The sequence below is a fragment of the Pezoporus occidentalis genome, unplaced genomic scaffold (assembly GCF_034315485.1).
Source record: "Pezoporus occidentalis ecotype Australia unplaced genomic scaffold, CSIRO_AGI_Poc_V1 ctg418, whole genome shotgun sequence".
Lineage (NCBI taxonomy): Eukaryota > Metazoa > Chordata > Aves > Psittaciformes > Psittacidae > Pezoporus > Pezoporus occidentalis.
In genome coordinates, this window is record NW_026915745.1 from 121,770 (window position 1) to 143,191 (window position 21,422).

The 21,422-nt window shown below is 47.2% G+C and overlaps 1 protein-coding gene across 3 annotated transcripts; it reads right to left on the reverse strand.

The window, feature by feature from the left end:
• Positions 1 to 339: 339 nt before the first annotated feature.
• LARP4 (La ribonucleoprotein 4) lies at positions 340 to 21,416 on the reverse strand. Of its 3 annotated transcripts, none has more exons than XM_062634177.1 (16): positions 21,406 to 21,416; positions 15,834 to 15,981; positions 14,507 to 14,665; positions 14,126 to 14,201; positions 13,488 to 13,624; positions 12,678 to 12,781; positions 11,574 to 11,684; positions 11,142 to 11,195; positions 10,308 to 10,517; positions 9,619 to 9,722; positions 7,248 to 7,481; positions 6,461 to 6,509; positions 6,125 to 6,283; positions 5,677 to 5,798; positions 5,277 to 5,445; positions 340 to 4,745 (listed from the first exon to the last, which is right to left on the reverse strand). In XM_062634177.1, the coding sequence occupies exons 3-16, from the start codon at positions 14,619 to 14,621 to the stop codon at positions 4,410 to 4,412; spliced, it is 1,980 nt and encodes a 659-aa protein (XP_062490161.1). In that variant the 5' UTR covers positions 14,622 to 14,665; positions 15,834 to 15,981; positions 21,406 to 21,416; the 3' UTR covers positions 340 to 4,409. The 3 variants fall into 3 exon arrangements, with proteins under 3 accessions (XP_062490161.1, XP_062490160.1, XP_062490159.1); XM_062634176.1 differs by lacking the exon at positions 21,406 to 21,416 and adding an exon at positions 16,194 to 16,521 and having other exon boundaries at positions 15,834 to 15,978; XM_062634175.1 differs by lacking the exon at positions 21,406 to 21,416 and adding an exon at positions 16,194 to 16,521.
• Between the last annotated feature and the right edge of the window lie 6 nt (positions 21,417 to 21,422).

Consider the following 21,422-nt stretch of genomic DNA (forward strand, 5'->3'; position numbering starts at 1 on the left):
TTTTTTCTTTTTTTTTCTTTTTTTTTTTTGGAAACTGTATCCATAACTGAAGCTCCATAAAAATAAACCTCTGGTTCTTAAATATAAAACTTTAAAGTTGTTACAGGTTAGGTTGCAGATGGATTTATCTCTCTTTCAGCACTAAGCTGCTTTCACTCCATTTCAAGTCCTCCCAACTGTACATGAAAACAGACTCGATTCACTTCTTGAAGTGCCCCTGCTAAAGGCACTTAAAGAGCCACCTAAAACACTCCAACAAACCCAGGTTAGGTACCACCCTAAAGGAAGCTCGCACTAGCTGTAGTATATACACACACAAAAGAAGAGCATGAGAAATCATTCGGATTAATGGCAACGATCTTAATGTTTCAAGAAGGAAATATCAAAATTAGAAACAAACAAAGAAACAAACTTCTATTGCATATCTGTAGTCATCAAGGATTTACAAAAAAAAAAGCAAGGTTTCCCCCCGAAGTGCATTTCTGTTGCATCGTCTGTAATACAATGGCGCATTTTACAGGTTTAAAATATCCTCATCTGTACATAGCAGGTATTCTACCCCAGGTGAACGTTCACTCGGGTTAACAGTAAAAAGAGCAGACAGTTTCAAGACAATTAAGCTGATATCGACAAAGTAGTAAGGCCATAGCTATTTAACTACAGTAAAGCATCGATTAAGTCACTTATTTGCTACTGATTTGCCACAGTATCATCTTTCTCTTCTGGTTAATAGAGTGGGTTACTTTTTTTTTTTTAATTTTTTTTGCCTTTTTTTAATTCTTTTTTTTTTTAACCTACTGCTAAAACTGCACCATCCTACTGTGCCAGGCTAACTCTTTCTTTATGGTTTTTAAAAGACAAAACAAAGATAGCAGGAATGTAAGATGCTAGAAACCTAACTTAATTTTAGAAACCAAAAGGAAATAAACCCCAAACTTTTGTTTTTTTGCACTTGTAATTTTCCTATCACATGCAAACAGTTAAAACTTCTCTTTTTCACTCCTCAGCAGAAGGACAAGAGAGCGGCCCAATCCCTTCCGTGCACAACGATCTGGAAAAGAAGGTAACTTGGGGAAGTGTACTTCTGCAGCTAACAAAAGCCAACAACGCTGAAAGCAAGCCACAGCTCCTAAACCTCAAAAGTGAGGTGGGATTTGCACCTTCTGGTACTTTTACACCCAAGAAGGCACCACGGAGAACCGTCACTTGTCACGTCAACGAACGTGGCTGTTGACCAAGGGACAGTTTCACCTCTGCTGAGGAACTGATCCAGCTCCAAGGGCACGAGGAGCTGTGCTGGCAGTCAGTCTGGCTCCGTCCCCGCATCCCCCAGTCTGTCACAACACGCAGACACAGGCAGAGAGACACAAGGCCTTGCCCGTGTCCCCAGTGGGGAGGAGAATGTAGCAGCTAGCCATCTAGGTTATACGTTTGCCATGCAATACAAGTACTGCAGGAGAACTTGCACACAAAACTATGGTTTTCACAGCCTTTATATTTACTTATTCCCCACACGCACACACACGTAAAAGAATAGAAAGGAAAGAAAACAAAACCACAGTTACCAATGGCACTGGGGGAGGAAGGGAAACGCTGAAGTTAAATCCTTGCACGCAGGTATTAAATAAATAATGGTGACTGTCCTCATCCAAGTTTGGCTATGCTGGAAACAGCCAACGGGTTTACAGACTTACTTGCCTACACTGTATAAGAGCCATAATCTGCTGCTGGAAAACGCACACCCAGGACATACAAAGCATCCTTTCCATGGTCAAGCTTTCCCAATCGCCTCACAAAACCAAGACTGAACTGCAGTTTGGGGTTCCCCCCCCCCCTTCCCCATATCTAATAAATGAAGAAGTTACATTTCACAATCCTTAACAACTTGGATACCTTCAGCACTACGCAGTTACTCTCTGCACTGCCCTGGAAGCGGATGCCTGCATGGATCAGGATTAGCTCCATGCCCTCACCCCAGAGCCTGGAGAGGAAGATCTCCACAAGTCTCTTCCCAAAGAGGAGCTCCTCGGAGCAGCAAACAGCTCACAGCAGCCGCTCGCATCCCAACGCTTCCTCCACTTTGCCACGACAGTGCACATCTATCCTAAATATCTGCGACTATCATACAGCTTTGTTTCTCCAGCTGGACTGCAGTAATTCCTTATGGCCTTTAAAATGATGCAAAATTAACGCTGAATTCCTTACACTTCAGAACTCGGAACGCTTGTAAGCATTCCGACTCCTCTGTCGTTCCAACAGATGTAGCATTATCGAGATAAATGGCAAAGGGCTCGTAAGCATCCCTAAACTGGAGACGTGATCAAGGATTTCTTTTACTAAATCAAAAAAACCCGTCCCAAGCCCAGTACAGGTAGTTTCAAAGTGAATAATGATTTTGGGGTTCATATATATATATATATATATGTGTGTGTATATATATAACATGCGTAGAAATGAACAGTTAATTGCATAAATACATTATATCGTGTTATGAATCAAATCAAAGCAATTGCCAAGCTGAATAATAAGTTAGAGAAATGACAACTCTGGCTTTATATATATATTTATAAAAATAGATATGAGTGTTCTCAAAGCAGTTGATAGAGAATGCCTACTGAGTAAGAAGTCGCCAAGGATTATCTGGCTAAGAAACCAGAAGATGAAAAGTCTTCACAGTTATCTGAACTGCCACTTACATTCATTCTAATGGCAACACTAATATATTACTAAGATGTTTACGGTATATATCACAATTGAGTTTTCCAGTGTTCACAACTTACGACTTTAAATTTGTACACTTGCTATTCACTAAAAGAAAAAAAAAAAAAAGGAAAAATAGAGAAAACCCAAAAAGGTGTGATTCTTACTGCTGGAAGCTACTTTTCCCTAACGCTTTATACAGAACTTTGAACCCTGGCATGCTGATTTTGGCCGATTAATGCACTGAATTTTCCTATTTCAGTCTTTATGGTAATCACCTTGAAACTTAACCACTTACTACACAATAGTGTTGCAAATTTAGTCAGCACACAGCTAGGCAAGACACTACCTTCCAAGCAGCTTCTCCGAGCATGAGGGGTTTAACTCTTCACCTTTAGTTCCACTTTAAACAGTTAAAAAGTCAGTTGCTACTACATCAGCTGTAAACAGTGAGTTCCCAGTACATATAAACCCTGATTTCTAGCATACAGCATCCAATACCCTACTCCAGAACACAACTCATAGAACGGTTTGGAAGGGACCTTAAAGATCTTCTAGTTCAAACCTCCTTTCATGGGGAGGCTGTCAGTACATACACCAACATGCATGCCTGTCAGTGTATAGAAAACCCAGCCACGTCTCTGATTTGCTAGCCAAAGAGACAGCAGTCTAACCCTTGTGGGACAGGCAGAGCTCTGTGCCCACAGTTCCCACCTGCAAGGCAGAATTCCACATCCACCACTGGAATCCCAGGCTCTTCGCTCATGAAGTACTGTGTAGCCGCCCATCAATCCTACACTGGGCCTGCCTCAGGAAAACATAGCAAGAGAAATGCACAAAAAGTCTGTAATAAAGAGATTAGAGAAAGTAACAAGCAAGGGAAAAAAGTAAAACCAACCCCAAACCTAAGAAACTGCCTTCAAAAGGAGGCGAAGAAAAAGGGCCAATGAAAAATTCCATCGGGCTCCCTTTAGGCTCCTTCTGAAGACAAGTTTTGTTGTCCACGTGCTCCCATCTACAGTCCAGCATCCTGAAAATGATAGTTTAAAAAAAGCTTGCTGAATGAATCATTAGTAAGGTCAAGAGACTCTACTTCAAGCTGGAAACACCAGGTTTACTACAGTAGTACATTCAGTTTGTATCATCGGTGACTAAGCCATGACAACGGTACCTGGCTGCAGTCACTCCACTCACACCGACCAAGCACCTCGGCGGCAGACGTGCTCTGCAATGCAAGGCCATCAAGGGCAGATGCATCAGCCCCAAAGCCAAATGTTAAATAGGTTAAAAAAAAAAAAAGTTCTAATTGTACAGAAATGCTAGAGATTTCTCAAAAATAATATTCTCTTATCCTTTTCCTCCTCCACTGAGGGACAGGGGAACTTCTCAATTCATATCCTTTCGCTTTGTCAAAACGCTACGTTCACAAGCCCAAACCTGATTTCAAGCAGGAAACCCTCTGCAAATTAAAAACAAAACAAAAAAAAAAATACAAAAATTATAATCTCTATATTTATATCGATTGGAATCCTCCAGCATCTGTGAAATCACTTTGAGAGATGAATTTCGGGACCCTCCCCAACTTCTCCGCACAAGCCGCGCTCCAGTTCAGTATTCCCCTTCGTGAATACTCCTTTCTCACAGTCTCCTTTTGCTGCTTATCTGTCCACAGCTCAAACGAAGCAGAGGAACAACTGGCTGGCCAGGTGTTACTTTGGTGAGCGGGGTGGCACGTACTGCTCCTTGCCGACACGCCGAGGTGCTCCCTGAGGCGATGATCTGCGTCCAAACTGGCGCCTCTGTTCCCTGATTTTCCCAGCAGCTCCCCTGGCAGGCCCGTTGCCTCGGAAGCCAGAATAATCCTTCAGCCGGCCTTCAGCCTTGTCGGGAGCCCGCTCCGAAGCCTTCTCGGGCGTACCGTTGTCTTCGGGTTTGGCAGGGGGAACGATGTTGGTGCGATGCTCCCGGAGAGGCTGAACAGGGACCGGAGGAGGCTCCTTTGGGGGCTTCTGGCAAACTTCAGCGTAACTTAGCTTGCGGGGCTCCTTTGGGACCAAGGGAGAAGAGCAAGGTTCATGTACCAGAACAACCACGCTGTGCTCTTCCACCCCGTCACAGGCACGACAGCGAGAACGTGTACGAGGAACCGTTATCTGAAGGGGGCTATAGGGATGCTGGGGAGGGACTCTTCATTAGGGACTGCAGTGACAGGACAAGGGGTAACGGGTTCAAACTGAAACAGGGGAAGTTTAGGTTGGATCTAAGGAGGAAATTCTTTCCTGTGAGGGTGCTGAGGCACTGGAATGGGTTGCCCAGGGAGGTTGGGAATGCTCCATCCCTGGCAGTGTTCAAGACCAGGTTGGACAGAGCCTTGGGTGACCTGGTTTAGTGTGAGGTGTCCCTGCCCATGGCAGGAACTGGATGATCTTAAGGTCCTTTCCAACCCTAACGATCCTATGATTCTATGATTACACTACAAGCTGTGGCAAACTCCACATGAGAAGGTCCCAGGCACTACAGCACATCCAAGAGAAAGGTCCCCACGTTCCCCACCCACTCCTTGCTCTGGGCCTCACCTGCATCAACAAAGCAGGAGCTGCACTTGCATTAGCAGAAGGTGAAGTGGTATTTGTCCTTGGTGGCTTTGCAGCACTGGTAGGAGACACAGACACGGGTGGGGAAACGTGGCTTGTGACTTCTTTCTGAGCAGACGCTTCTTCTGGCTTGCTCTCTGGCTGAACTGTGCTGTTACATCAAGAACAATTTATCATTAAAGCCTATTCACACAGAAATCACCGTGTGAGAAAGCGTTTTCTTCCTTTGAAGTCACAACTGAGGGTTTTTAGGGCCATTACCACCATTTGTTACTTCCATCTAGTGGCCTCTAGAGAAGCTGCCTACCTCAGAGGGAGAAGAAACACCACCATTCTTTGCTAAGAGCATGCAAACTATAATATTCTTAAGTAATCTCCATACCTTAAGACCACAGCTTCAGTCTGACTTGGTGAACTCACACTTGCCACAGGCTGTTGGACAGGGCTGTGCGTCTCTTCTTCCTGAGCAGGGGCTGGAGAGCTGGGCAGCAAATCTTTGCTTTCCTGCACAGAAAGGGTAAATTGCAAAGGATGGAAAGATCAGAATGTGCTTCAACTGCTCCTCAATATGCCAGTTCAAGACATCCAAGAAGAACACTATTTACAAAGTCTGGTTATGGGAATTTTACTTCTTTTAGAGCATCATCTCTAAAGCAAGCACTCTTTATAGGGGCAAAGCAAACAGGTTAACTATTAGATTAACAAGCCTAGTACAATGCTTGGGCTTGAAGCATTCTAATGTGCAGCTCTAAAACTGATTCTTTAAGCAGGGCAGAAGGGAGAGGCAGCACATACAGCTCACTGTGCACGTGCCAGGGAGGAGCAGGTACCTTTTCTTTGCAGACTCCTTTAACGATGTCGGACATCCTGCTCTCCAGCACAGGCTCTCCTGGTATTTTTGCCGTGCTGCCAGGCAAAGGTGGGAAATTTGATGCTAGCAAATCAAACTTTGGTGTCTGAGTCTTTGTTTCTGCTGAAGGCTGAGGTCTCTAGAGAAGGAGAATACCCGTTAATGGGGCTGTAACAGGGGGAGTGTCAGAGCATTTCCTCACTGAAACCCCACACCGTAACCTGGGAACTTAAGGACTACACCATTCCCCCAGCCAACGCAAAGCCAGCACACTGCACTGAGTGCAACTCCTTGCGGTAAGGGAAGCAGAACTTACTGAAACCCGGTCGTCTTCTCGTCTCCTCCGACCTCTGAAAACGTTCCTCCTTTAAAGGGAGAGCAGAGTCAGTAAGTGCATTCACGCAGCTGAAGTGCACACTCATCCGCACAAAGGGGAGCCTGTGGCAGGGAATTTACAGCAGCCTACTGATGTTCCTCAAGATACAGTTCTGGGATGTTCTCCATCTTCAGGAGGAGTCACTGCTGGCTCATAGCCAATACAGTAAACAAGTTCCCTTTTCTCTCCCCATGGAGGAGGTACCCTACAGCACTGTATCTGAACGAGGCACAACGAGACTGTACCATCATAGAAAAGTATCCTATAATTTTATAGAAGTCATCTGATTTCTCACATCTCTGTCTTGGTCACGTATTTTTAAATGATTTAACAGACAGAACATAGAACCAGTTAACTTTAAAACATTTAGGAGCATTAAATTCCCCAAACGAGGATTTGCTTCTTATTTACAGCAACACAAGTACCAACTGCTTTAATTCAGGCCACAAACCAGGCAGTTATACTGAAACAAAGACACCTCACTGCCTCACTGCAAGGGGTTTGTCAGAACAACTGACAGCTGTACAGTCAAGCAGGAAGCAGCCGTGTGCCCAGTTAAGTGTTTACTGCACCTGGTTTGTTTAGACACCAGCTTTCCCCATCAGAAATACATACTGTGCCAATGGCTGGTGACCCTTGGCTAACACAAGTCAGTCAAACCCACAGCACCATGTCCCAGCTGCCTCATGGTGTTTTACAGCAAAAAGCAGCACAGCTGGTTCTTTACCTGCCCCTGCCAATGCCATAATCGCCATTCTGCTCCATCTGTGCAGCAGGAGAATCCTTCTGGGAATAACCTTGGTCTTGGTGGCCAGTTACCGTGCTGTTATGTCGCTCCATAACAAAACTCCTTGAGCTGGCTCTGTTCAGTGGTCCGTCCCCCATGGGCATGGTACCGAGGGCAGCTGGACCCTCCGCAGCGTGTTCCGAGCTGCTGGATGATCGGAAGTGGGGCTTCACGCTGCGGGACACAGAGCAGCATCTCAGTCACCCAAACCACGAGGCACGGAACCACCACCAACTACAGTGCAGTCACAGCTGGCAAAGGAGCTCAGGAAACACCGCTCTTCCTTACCTCCATCTATTCCTTTTGGTAAGGGCTTTGTTGCAACCTCCTCTCCTTTCAAGCGGTGCCGTTTGAAGAAAACACTGAAGTCGCTGCCCAATAGATTTCAAAGAGGGGGACACCCCAAAAAAACCCCTCAACCAACAACAACAAAAAAACCCACCCAAAGGCTAGGAGCGGTGGAAGAACTGGAAGAACCCAACAAGGGATTCTTCCTTTGCCTGGGCCTGCAGCACGGGGGCATTGGCAGCAACGTGGAGAAATAAGTCCATGCTGAGGACCAAATTGATCCAGCCACAAGCAACAAAACTGAACTGGAGCAAGAACTGCTGGTCTGCAGTGCCGAGCAAAGGTTAATTCAAGCAGCATTAAGTACCAGGTTTAAGGCCCCAGTAAGGTAAAGTCTTCCATCAGCAGACACCACGGGGAGGAGGTAAGGGAACTGAATTCTTTCGTTTGGTTCAACTTGTTCTCAAACTGGAAGATCCTCAAGTCATTTTGCAGCCCTCAGATCTCATAATCTTACCCGTCACTGAGAAGGCCGCAGTGTTGTCTGGGCAGAAGAGCAAAGCAGAAAAGACGAGGAAAGATAAGGAAAGGAAAAAAAGCAGAGAGAAGGAGAGATGACATGAGAGAGCAAAAGGAAGGAAAAGCATGAGGTGCAGGCTGCCCAGACAGCCAACTGTCGGACCTGTTCTCTCTTAGCGCGATACTTGATCATCACTGGGCCAAACCTTGGAGGCTGCTGCCTTCCCTGTCTCCGGTCTGCAGAGAAATCCTGCTGAAGTGGAGCTGCTGTCACAACAGGAAGGTTTATCAGCTCAAAACCAGAGCCTTGTACAAGCAAAGGCTGAGCAGGACTGGCAGGAACGATAAGACAACCAAGACAGACCAGCAGAACCTGTCCACGCTTGACCCTAAAGCCCTGACTTCACAACTCAGCCTGGACGTAACCAGAAGACTTCTAAAAGCTTAAGGATCACACAGATGTGATCTACAAGGCAGCAGTGAATGTATGGGCATTTCAAGATGTCAATGCTTGGGTGTGTACAACTCCTGTGTTGTTTCAGCAGCCAGAACTTCTGACAGGATCCCTATACATGAGAGTTTTAAGTCTGAGCACAATTTAAGGCAAAAAAAAAGAAAACCCTACAGAACTCAAACACCTTTATAAAAAGACCTTAACTGGGAGCAGAGCAGCTGGAACTGAATCAGCTGCCCTGGCTCCCAAGTGGAGTCATGCTCCCAGTTTCACAGCCTGCATTAAGACTCTGCTGAGTCACTGCAGAGCAGATTCTGAAGTTCACCTTCTGCCAACAGCCACAGACCTTTAACTGCATCACAAGCCCTCTTATGTACTGGCAGTTGTCAACCGACTTCTCAAAGGATATAAAAAGCAGTTCCCATTCCCACAGGATACAGTGAAAGAGCTTGCAAATAAAACAATTCCCACCCACACAAACAGATTACGACTCCATTGTATTTACAGAGTACACTTTCAGCACATACAAAGCTGTTTCCTCCCCCCTCAGTGTTTATATCTGAGCTGAGTCCTTACAGTTAACAGGAAAGATGGGGATAAAGCAAATAAATTACAGGCCCAGACTCAGCATCAAGAAGTTTTAGCACACAGCAGTCAGGGCATGCAACTCTCAGCTGCATAAACTGAATGGCTCCCTGCAAGACTCATCACACGACAGGAAAAGCTTACTCTTGTGCTGCAGGAGTTTATCATCTGTGTATAACAAACATAATTAGAAGTGTTACCTTAGGAGGAAGTTAGTTATTTGTCTGCAGGAGTTCCTCTGAGGCTTTTAAAGGAGTTACCTTTGCTCTCTCCAGCAAATGCATCCACTATTTTAGGATCTTAAGCTGCCACCTTGATTTTCTCTTATAAATCCAATTGGCAGATGTCATACATATTTGATAAAGCGACCCAATCCCATCAGAAGGCATTGCATTTTACAAGGGCAAGGAACACTTCAGCATCTCCATACTGGAAGTTCTCAGAGAGCAAACAGAGCTGTCTTACCGATTTCTATGGAATGGGCGACCTATACTCAACGAAGCAGCATTTGTTTTATATGATCCTGGTGTATTAAAGCCATTCACAAATCCACCGTTAGGAAAGGGGGCCTGCAACACACACACACACACAACAACTCAGCGGCTCAACTAAAAGGGAAACGTTTGCAGTTTCATGAGATCAGCTTCAGCAGTTACTCATCTAGCCTGTACTTTCCATCTAGCACGCTGCGAAGTGAAAACCCTGCCAGGCTAACAGTCTGCACATCAGAGTCCTCCTGCTTTGCAGCTTTTCCAGTAACACCAGCTACTGGATAATGGAATTTCACACCAGAACTCACTGAAGTGAGTGGCAGTCCATGAGGAGCCCTGCAGCCTCTCTGGCAGCGCTGCTTTAGCAGGTCCATCCCTGGCAGTGCTCAAGGCCAGGCTGGACAGGGCTTCAGGCAACCCGGGCTAGTGGCAGGTGTCCCTGCCCATGGGAAGGGGTTGGAACTGGACGATATTAAGGTCCTTTCCAACCCAAACCAGTATGTGATTCCATGATGTAACATGAAGTACCCTAAAACAGAGGGATCTGACTAGAAAACCTGTGCATTCTACAGCTGAGAAGCCCGCTAACCCTTCTGATCTGCTCACCAAATGATCCCTGATGTTCTGAGTTAGCTCCTCACGTTTCCACCCGCCGTTACTCACCAGTGGTGTTTCAAAGTAAGGTGCAGGATTTGGAGACCAAGTCTGAGGCACGATGCTGTAAATTGAGTACTGCTGAGGACTATATACAGGCTGCATAAACAGCGGTGAGGCAAACTGTGCTTGTGTTTGAACTGGCTGAGTGTAGACACTGGAATCCACTACCCGGTAACCATTCTTAGCAAAAAACGTGTTGATGGCTTTTATCCTTGCCTGCAAGACAGCAAATCACATCGCAGGGTTGGGAGAAAAGGAGGAGAAATCCTTCTGGCCTACTGAAATTGTAACAGGGGATGCTAAGAGGAAGAAGATTGATTACTGCTTATGAATAAACACTGATAAAATCAAGAGAGATTACAGTCTCACAGCGTGCTAAAGGGAAGGACACACTTTAGGTAGAGAATCCATCAAGTTTAAGACAGGCACTGCTTTCTATAGCAGTTAATTGTCCGGGCTCCAATTCTGACAGCTCCTCTCACAGTACAAACAGATCACTGGAGCCTTAGCTGCAGAGCAGCTAACTCAGGCTAGAGACTCCTGATGGCAAGGGACCTGAGCTCTGCAGACCCAGATTCTGGGCAGCGTGGAGAAGGGAAGATGAAACAGGAATGTATTTCACACCTCCTGGGAAGCAGCACTGGGAATAACCAGCAGCCACACGACTGTCATTTCTCAGAGCTATCCATGACCTCATTCAAGTTCACAGCCAACAGAGCAAGTAGTATGAACCATCCCACTAATTCCTCAGTGTCATAACACCCCCCATGCACATTATCATCCAAACACAAAGAATACACAATGCAGTTCTAACAGAATCCTCACATAATGCAGCCTTACCATTACTGGCTTGCCCTGAAAGGTTTTCACTTCTTCCCTTAGGTATTTAAATGCCTGCAGATATGAAAGAGATGAGACACCTTGATAAAACTGTACTTCTCCAAGGATACTGCACGATTAACACAAACGTGTGGCAATGTACTACCCCATTAACCCAGCTAAATTCATTAGCACTTCAAATTCAGCATACTGGATGACAGTTACGGCCACAGAGCACTGAGGCAAGAGGCAGACAAGGGAGTTATAACCCCACAGGCTCTCACCTTTCTTCTCTATTAACTAGAACTTGCCAATAACCTCTTAAAATAACAAAAGGGGTATCAGCAAACACCCATTTATGCCAGGCACAGGAAGCACACATGCAATCCTCCTGAGCAGGAGGAGTAGTAGTAACAAAACCGAGATGTCACTGAGAGCTGAAGGCAGCCTTACCTGTTGGGCATCCGTATCCGACTGGAATGTAACGTACCAGTTGTTGTTGTGAGCAAACTCACAGCTGATCACTTTGGGGCAGTTCTCATTTTTAAACAGAGCTTTAACCTCCTAAGGGGGAGAAGTCAGGCAGTCAAGGGGAGCCAGCTCTAAGGTGTAAAGAGAGCACTAAACCAACAGAAGCTTACACTCCAGCTGCAGTTCTCCCTTAACCAGGGATGTTCTTTCATTCCCTTGAGGTGTGTTTCTGAACCCAACAACACCAGTCCAGCTCATTGAGCGCTTCAACTATAAAGTAGCAGACCCATGTGGAAAGAAACCCGAGCTCAGTGTAGAAGTGGTGACACTTCTGTATGAAAGAGGTGGCCCAAATGTGGCTTTAGCTCAGGGGAGACACCTAGACAAGAACGATTCTAGCAAATATTTTTAAGCCAAGGCAACCTGACAGCTTTGCAATAATCAGATTTCAAAGAGAGGGCAAAGCAGTTGTTCAGCATTTGAACTGAAAGAACTGATTAAAAATGCTGGTAGACAAACACCCTGTGTTACAACTTGAGAGAACAAAGAACTAAATCATTCCGTTCACCAAATATCAGTAGGAATTTTATTATCCTCCCTTCCCTGAACATAATGAGCTCAGCTCACACTGGGTCACAATGAATGAGAAATGTTTAGTAACATTTCTCGCTGCCAAAACAACCGTCTGACTTCAAGGGAAGTTACTGCTGTGACAAAAATTCAGCCTGAATTCCAAGCTATGCCCTGGACTGGTTTTGCTTCGGGATCTGAAAAGAAACCAGTCTAAACGTCCTTCCCAAAAAGCCCAGCCAGCTCAGGTTTGGGGCAGAGGGAAGTTCACTGGAGAGCATTTTAATGTGTAAGTAAATAAGGGGAAGGGACAACAACGCCAGCAAGTTTTTACTTTGGCTCTTTTGATAGTACAGCCAGGCAGGAAAGATAACTTACGTGATTGACAAGAAAAATATCAGTGTTTAATCAAATGAAATGCCAGCTGACCTTTGAAGCAACACTTCCTGCTGCTGTCTGAAGGCACCTTCCAAACCCATCAACAGGCTCTTCTTTCTTTCATTTCTATTTACTTACCTCTATAGGTGTTGTTTCAGGGATCTCCCGAAGAATGATAATACATCGCTTGTGGTTTGGTCTTACTTTCTCCCCTCTCTCATCCACTTGTACCATAGGAGAAGCTGAAATTAAACCAGAAACTTGGCTTAATACTGGACACTGTGCACAGCAAAACACCTCAGCAGTAACAGACTCCATTACCAAACTCGTAACAAAGAGCTGCTTAAGAATCCAGCTTTCTGGAATTCGGGGTAAAGGACTGTTTGATCTGCTATGTCCTGTTAGATCTTCAGCATAGTTTAGCTGTTTGATGTTGCTTCCACCTACAGCTTAACTATCTAGAAAGCTCAGTCCTAAGTTCAATTCATTCCCAGCTCATACTCAAGTCAGAGGGTATAAAACCACTCCTAGGCAAAGCCCCGACAGGGAAAGGTCAAGCAGGGAAACTGAGTCAGAACCAAGACTTTAACAGTTCACTGACAACAGTCTCCTGAAGCCACGTGCCACGAGGAACATCCTGCGACAGGGTGCACGGCCCAGGAATTCTAACCAGCTTTTCCTAATGGGCCTCTTCTAGTTTTATCACCTCTAGCTAACTTCTGCACTCAATCAGAAGACCAGCTTTACTCCCAGAGTAAGACTTTCCCTGCTCACAGTACCTTTGTCCAACCTCTTACTGGGCCAGATGTAAACAGTTTATTATAAAGCAAAAGGAGACTTCAGGAGCGTGGAACAGCCACTTACCCAAGTACATGCTCAGAGACCAATACATTTCTCTAAAGCAAGCAAGGATTCTTTGTTCCACTGACACCAAACAGCCACACTTACATCTCAAAACTTCAAGGATGAGGTCCATATCAGTTGTCAGCTTCTTTATTCCTTCCATGTTGGCAATTGTCCATATCGGAACGAACTGGTCACTATCCATTTGAGACATCAGGTAGAGATCCTTTGAAAGATTCTCCCTAAAAAGACACAAGTTCACTATTTGATGAAAATGCTGAACTTCCCTTACAGAAGACTCAAACCAACAGATTAAGTGCAGGCCTAAACATTCACCTGCACCATCCACACGTAACTCTAGCCAGAATCCTGGCAGATCAACACAAAGCAGAGCAAGGTAATTCAAAAACTGAATGGAAGTTACAGTGCTCTGCATGTTGGTCTTCAAGACGGATCCTGCCAGAGACCTCTTTTGGTAACACACAGCTCAATCATCTCAGCACCTGACAACCGTGAGCCGTAAGCACAGAAATCCTACTCAATCCCCATTACAGGACAAGGATGGATGGATGGGACTGAACAGCTAGAAGGAACCACAGGGTTTCTACAGCAGATCTTGTGTTACATCACAACCACCTCTCACTCACTGTTAGCGTTCTATGAAGATAGATACCAAGCCAGAAAAAAAACAGTTAATGATTTTAATACAGGGTTTATACAAAGCTACGTTAACTGCACTGTACCGTGAGAAGCAGAATTCAAGTTGCTTTTTCAAGCATTCTCTAATGTCTTCTGTGGACACAGTGGAGCTGCCTTCACCTAGAAGAGACCACACTGACCATCAGTTCCAGTTTCATGCTAAGAACACAATCCAAGAACACGTTTCAATGTACAACAAAAGGCAGAATCCTTTTAAGTAAGGCCAAGAGGAAAAGGTCATCTGAGACACGCTTACAGAGCACCACTCTACATCTTCTCAAATGACTTGGATCCCAGTTTTCACCTACTTGGCCAAGTGCTATGGATCTTCTCGAACACACATAGCTCCCACTCAGTCATATCATATTGCAGCACACTTCAGAGGATGACACGTACTGACAGAGGCACTGAACTCAGCTACTCACCAGACACTTCATAGATTTGGTATCCAAGATCCTCCGTCGCCAGGACAATTCCATTTGCAGATGCTTCATCGACTCCTGTCCCATTTCTTGTGGCCTCACAAGACGGGGAATACATCACTTCATATTGCTTGCAGCTATCCTCTGCAATCTCTATGTTACCTGGCAGAGGAACAGCCAGCGACAGAAAACCTACTGTGAGCTCCTAAACCCAAAGCACTGAAGTAGCTTACATCAATGCATTACGTGATTCCCATTTACATAAAGGACCCAGAAGCATCTAGTGGCTGTTATAACACACGCTGAAACCAGCCAATCTCTTCAGGACACCTCAGCTTAGCCCTCACCACAGCTGCTCGAGATAAAACCAAGCACAACTTCAGTGTGATCAGGCAAAGGAGGCTGCTCCAAGAAAATCAACTCCTCTGCTGGATCTTTTCCACGCTAACAATGAATTCACTAAAACACGCTTCGGAGAAGAGACACTATTCAACTACTTGCATTAGGAACTGCTTAAAAGCAAGAACACTGTATCTGGAAGGAGTCTGTGTCACAAACTCAGAATTCTCTCTCTGCTTCTGCTGACTTACCGGAAACTTTTGACAGGGCCACCACACAAACTGAATCCTTGCGTCTTTATCCCTAACTTTTCCTATGCCTTTTTCCAGGGGGTCTTCTGCTTCCTGCTTAACAGGCCTCTGCTGTGCTTTGAGTACATTGGCTACACAACTGGCTTCAGATCAAGTCTAGGCCAAATCAGAGGAGTTAAACCATTTGAATATTTAGTTCTGGCCAACCACATGGGAAGTATGGAAAACAGGGACTGAAACAGGATCAGCCTAAACGGAGAGGTGTTAACACAGATGCTTTGCAGTCCCTACTCCAGCACAACGCTCCTGTCTAACAGTTCCTGGCACCACCTCAGTGATTTACCAGGATCACAGGTGCCCTCAGATCTTATTTTCCCGTTCACGGGGTAAAGTGCATACTAAAGTGCAGCAACGGTGAACAAGCCACGAAACCATTTCTACACATTTAGCATCCTGTCTCCCTCTTAGCGCGTTACTCAGTCATCACTGGGCCCCTTGGATCCTGGTATCTGTCCTGTGCTAGCACAGCTCTGGACACTAAAAACCAGAGGTGGTTTAGGGATCCTGGTCAGGCCAATTATCTCTATAAAGTGCCTACTGCTTTCTCATGTTTATCCCATACTGCATCCTAACAACTTCAAGGACAAGAGCCAGAGGTTGCTTCTCAGGGCAGAAGTCCTACAGAGAAGCCTCAGTGCTACGCAGAGCTGGGCTCTAAACCCGGGGCTGTGCCATCTCACCCTCAGCAGGAGTCCCCTGCGCAGCCGCTGTTTCTTGCCACGAGTGCTCTGCGCCATTCGTCGGTGGCACAGCCTCCCCGCTCCCCTGGGGCACTTCTTGCCACACTTTGGCGTTAGGGTTTAAGCCAGCGCCCTTGGATGTTACCTGCTGGAGAGACCAGAACACTTCCATTAGGAGAAACAATCCCGAGCTGCTTCAGAAGTCAAGGCAGACAATACAGGTGAATTTAGTGATTTCTTTTGCTCTAGTTCCACATCTCAAGTGTCTAACCAGCTATTAAGCACCTATGTGATTTATTTTTCTTTTTCATTAATCAAAACAGGAAAATCCTTGGTATTTTCCAAGTATTTCATTTCTACCTCCATGAGAAGTGTTGCCTTCAACCTCTCTTTATTGACATCCGACAAGAGCAGCAGAGGCAGCAGCTAGCCGTCAAGGACTCTGGGAACTCACAAGCTTTTAAAGACTTGACTGTCATAATGCTCCAGGTCCCTTTCACCAGAGAGGGAAATTTTCCCTCCTCCAGACCCCTTCCTAGAAAGGATGGTAAAAAAACATATGTCAAGGAGAAGAAACTAATGGCTTAGTGACATCTATACTAACCAAGCATCGCCTGCGCTATGCCAGGATTCCTCATCAACTTACCTGAGTACTACCCCATTTCCCCAGGAGTTTACCTACATCTTACACACATCAGTGGGTTTACTACTAATTACTAGTAATTTCCACACTAATCATTTCCTTCAACTTGCAGCCAAGGACACTGAGAGGTGTTCCAAGTGATGGGATACACACACAGCGTCCCAGGCTGCTGAGGGGGATCGTCTCCCTTTGAGACTGGGCAACAAAGTCCATAGTTAGAGGGGAAACAATGAGACAGACAAGAGAAACTGCTGGATTCCAACCTGGAATCTGACACAGATAAATATTCCCATGGCAAAACAGGGTGCCTTCCAAGGTGCCCTTCCAAGAGCTGCTCAAGGGCCTTTGGGGAAGGAGTCCAGCAACAGCACAGAGGATAAGCACTGCGATGGCTTTTGCTCTACCATGAGAAAACAAACTCCTTCCACATAAACACGAAACTCTGCTTTTGCAAGCATTCCAAACACCCCACAAGCAACGGCGCTTGCTCCAAACAGGTTCCTTCAGGCATCGGAGGGCAGCCCACTGCACTCACACCACTGGCTCGACTTTAAAAGGCCAAAGCCACTAATCCCAGCTCCTATCACACAAATTCCAATATAAGGAAGTTTGATATTTAAGAGACCAGCCTCTGAATTCTGAAATTAAGGAGTGCCTTACCATAGGCCTCAAACATAAAGCAAAAGGATAAGGAAGCAGTTGCAATAGCTTTAGAGATAATTCCTCTACCAAGGTCACGCCTAGTGCCAAAGCTGTTTGCTACAAGGACAAGCCCAGATCCAGCAACAAAAAACCTCCAGCCACCACCAGAGAGGCTGAAGACAATCATGAGAAAAGGCAAAACAAAGGGCACAGTTTGTGCAAGGCCCTCTCTGGGATTCAGGACCCCCCCACAGGCACAACTGGTTGAACCCACACACCAATGGAGCTTTCCCACTTCCATTAATCCTGGCAGAAGAGTATCACTGGAAGCAGAAGGACGCGGTTCAGTGTGAGAGGACACAGGCACAGCTCCCTTCTGTGCCAGAGCAATTGTTCCCCAGCAAAAGAACCCTGGAAGAAAGTGACCTGCTGCACCCACTCGCTTCAGGAGCGAGCACCAGCACATCCCATTTCCTTGAATTTACTTTTCATCGAAGCAAGAGAGACGAGAGACAACCAGGAGAGGATTCATTATTCCATTAAAACAAACTTACTCACTGCCTTATGTCTCTGAGGTCAGAATGTAGGCTCATGCAGAAAGCAATTTTAAGGAATAAGTCTGATAAAGTGAAACTTCACTTCAGGGAGCTCACTACACTTGTGGAGGGGATCAGAAGGAAAAAGCAACTCTGAGGATGACAAATGATGTTACTCCCTTTAGCAAACAGAAGACACACGTGGTGACATGGAAGTTCAGAAATCACAGATCCAAGTGAAGAGCACGAAGGAACTAAACTGATTGCAGGGTGATACAGTGATGAATGGAGCCATGAATACAACGGAACACACCTGGAACAGAGCGTGGGCTGCTTCCTCTTTGTTCTAGAAACACTTCATGACATGTACTGCGACTCGGCAAGGCCCGGCCCTGATGCCATGCACGCTAACAGCAAGACACCGCGCACTAGATGATTTTAAAGTCATAGAATCATAGAATAGTTAGGGTTGGAAAGGACCTGAAGCTCACCCAGTTCCAACCCCCCTGCCATGGGCAGGGACACCTCACACTAAACCAGGTCACCCAAGGCCTTGTCCAACCTGGCCTTGAACATTGCCAGGGATGGAGCATTCCCAACCTCCCTGGGCAACCCATTCCAGTGCCTCACCACCCTCACAGGAAAGAATTTCCTCCTTAGATCCAATCTAAACTTCCCCTGTTTCAGTCTGAACCCGTTACCCCTTGTCCTGTCACTGCAGTCCCTAATGAAGAGTCCCTCCCCAGCATCCCCACCGCACCCCTTCAGATACTCCTCCCCAACCCCAACTATTCTACGATTCTCTGACTCCGAGAGGAGAAGTCCCTCATTTCCATAAGCCTGTTGAAAGTACAGCGTGCTGTGCCCCACGAGCGGCTCTTCTGAAGAGGGGGCCAGAATCTCAATTCTTGCTTATTTAACTGAGGCCAACCACCACCGAGCCCCTGTGATTGGCTGCACAACAACCCTCCCAGCGGCTATCGGGAACTTTCATGATGAGGTTAAAGCTTTCCAGAGTTACAAAGGTTAGGAACTGGTGCCCGGGAGCTGACAAAGCTGTCCTCCGCAGCAGAGCTGCCCTCCAGCTCCCACTGCTTTAGGCAAACGGGGATCAAAGATTCTCCTTCAGCAGCTCCTCACACAACCAACTAGAAAGCATCTATCTCGCTGCGAAAGGATGGCAAAGCATCAGTTTCTCACTGCAAGTCGGAATTACATTTAACAGATTCAATTAAGGCAAGCAAAAATGGAAACGTGGAGTTTCTTTTAAAGCAGTCTATTTAAATAGCAAATTATCCTGCACTGAGCTTGTGACAGATTTCCCAGAGCAAACTTGATTCTCTAACAAGGAATCCAAGGGAAAAATCGAGAAGTTAATAAAACTCATAAGGCGAGAATCAAAGCATTTTCCAGAAGTGGAAAGGGGAAAAAAAAAAAACCTAAGGATCAGCAAATCCATGGCAAAGAGAAGCTGGCGGGGGGGTTTGACAGGTAGGGAAAGAAACGTGTGTCCAAAGTGGACTCGGACCCGTGCCAGTTACCTGTCACCTCCCCAGAGCTTATCCAGGCTGTGAGGCAAACCAAGAGAGAGAAAGCTGGTGTCGGACCAAAAGCAACAAGAACAACTCCGTTGGAACTGACCACAGGAGATCAGGTAACGACAGCTCAGCCCTCGGAAGGTCCCAGGTAGTTCACAAAACACACATTAACTTTAATGGTTACAAGAGAGTTACTTCCACTGAACGCAGCGTGGTTCTGTCATTAGCATCCCACGACTGCGGGTGCCTCCTTTCGCCCTCGGTCAAGCAAACACAGTTCTGCTGTATGAAGATGGTACCTGTGTCACCATCTTGTGTGTCCATCCCTCCTGTATGAACGGGGGGGGGAGCACTTAGAGGGAAGCTGGAAGCCTCAGCTACCAGCAAACAGAGCCAGCAACACCCAGTGCCTCCCACAGGCCTGGTTTTCCAGCTAGGAAACATCACTGGCAACAATCAGAGCGCTGTTTCACCCACCTGAAAAACAAAGATTTCAATTTGCCCAATAAATTCCTAATACACCGAATTAGGACCAGGTACCAACTGACCACAGCCCAAAGCAGGCCCATCCAGCTGTTATCAATCCCACTCTTCACAATGCATTTCTTAATGTTCCCAACGCACCTGAATCATGGACTGTGAACAGCACCCCTGCTCCTGGCTGGAAGTGAGAAACAAGAGCTACACCAATAATGCACAAAGAACAGTGGGAGCCTCCCACCAGCCCCTTACTGCAGCAAGTGTTTTCTGCCAAGGGATGCTAAAGGAAAAGCAAACTCCCCCATGGAGGAATCAATTCACGTTCACCACGTGCACACTCAAGTGTAAAAGGTAACGCTGACAGCTAAAGGGAGGCAGGGAATCCTCCTTCAGGACTTCCAGCACAGTCCCCTTCTGTACCTTATTTTTCAGGCAATCCCAATGATCCTAAGGTAAAAGCTGCATCTGCTTCTAAGCATCCAACTCCAGTGTTTCAGAGCAGCTGGGTAAGAACTCATGTTCCCTGCCCTGGCAGTGACAAGGCACCTTCAGAAAGTGTGAATTCTCCTCAAGAGCTCATCATTAAACCTTCCCAATTCTTCCTGAATGGAAAGCACAGACACTAACGCCCCACATTCAGTGGGAGAGAAAGAAGACCAAGCGAAGCAACCCAAGTCGAGTTTCTGCTTTAAAACGGTTCACTGAACACGCACACACGCGCTGCTCCATTTGCTCCAGCTCCTTTTGAGCCCCATCCAGCACCCAAGCACTGCCACCGCAGCTCCCATCGCTCCAACAGCTCCTCCTGAAGATAAAGACAGTCAAACCAAACGCTGTCACTCTGTGCCCATTGTGTGCTTCCCCCTCCGTACAAATGAAGTGACATTCAGACCATCCTGAATACGCTCAGGACCGGGGCAATGAGCCACAGGAAGATGCTCCTTCCCACACCTTTACATGTAGCGGCTCCTAACCACGGGACGCGTGTCGGCATTCACTGGAAAGACCCCCCCACCACCGCACACACGCCACAATCCACCGTCCTCCCAGCACCCGTTTGCTCTGCACGCTTCATAGGCCAAAACTTACTGCGGAGTCCAAAGCGGCCACGCAATTCCCCGGGCTCGGCCAGCAAACGCTGGAGCGGCCTCACGGCGCCGTTTGAAACGCTGCAGAGCGACGAGGCCGCGGCCGCGGACCCCAACGCGCTGCCGGGACGGACACAGGGATCTCGACCGCCACCCCCCGGCGCCCTCCCCGGGTCACCTCCACGGCTGGGGCCGGCCCGACCCGACCCGCAATGGGATCAGACCCAGCGGGGCCGCTCCGCCGGCCGAGCGCGCTGCCCCCATCCCATCGCCGGTGTTCAAGCACCGCGGAACCGCTTCCCACCGCGCCCAGGCCGAAGCGGGAGCCCCGCGGCCCGGCCAAGCGTTACCGAGGGAGCGGCCCGCAGGAGGCCCCCGCCCGCCCGCCGGGCCCGCGTCACCTTCACGCAGGCCGCGGTGCGGCGGCTCCCGCCGAAGGTCACCGCGGTGCCTTTCACCTCCCCCCCCCCCACCCCCCCCGGGAGCCCCGGCACCGGCGGAACCTTCGAGAAGGCCGAGCCCTCCCCCCCCCGCCTCTCCGGGCCCGGATTTGCTGTGTCAGCCCCGGCGCGGAGCAGCGTGCGCGGCCTTCCCGCCACATGGCCCGGCCCGGCCCGGCCCCGCGCCAGCCCCGCCGGGCCTCACCTCCACGAACAGCAGCA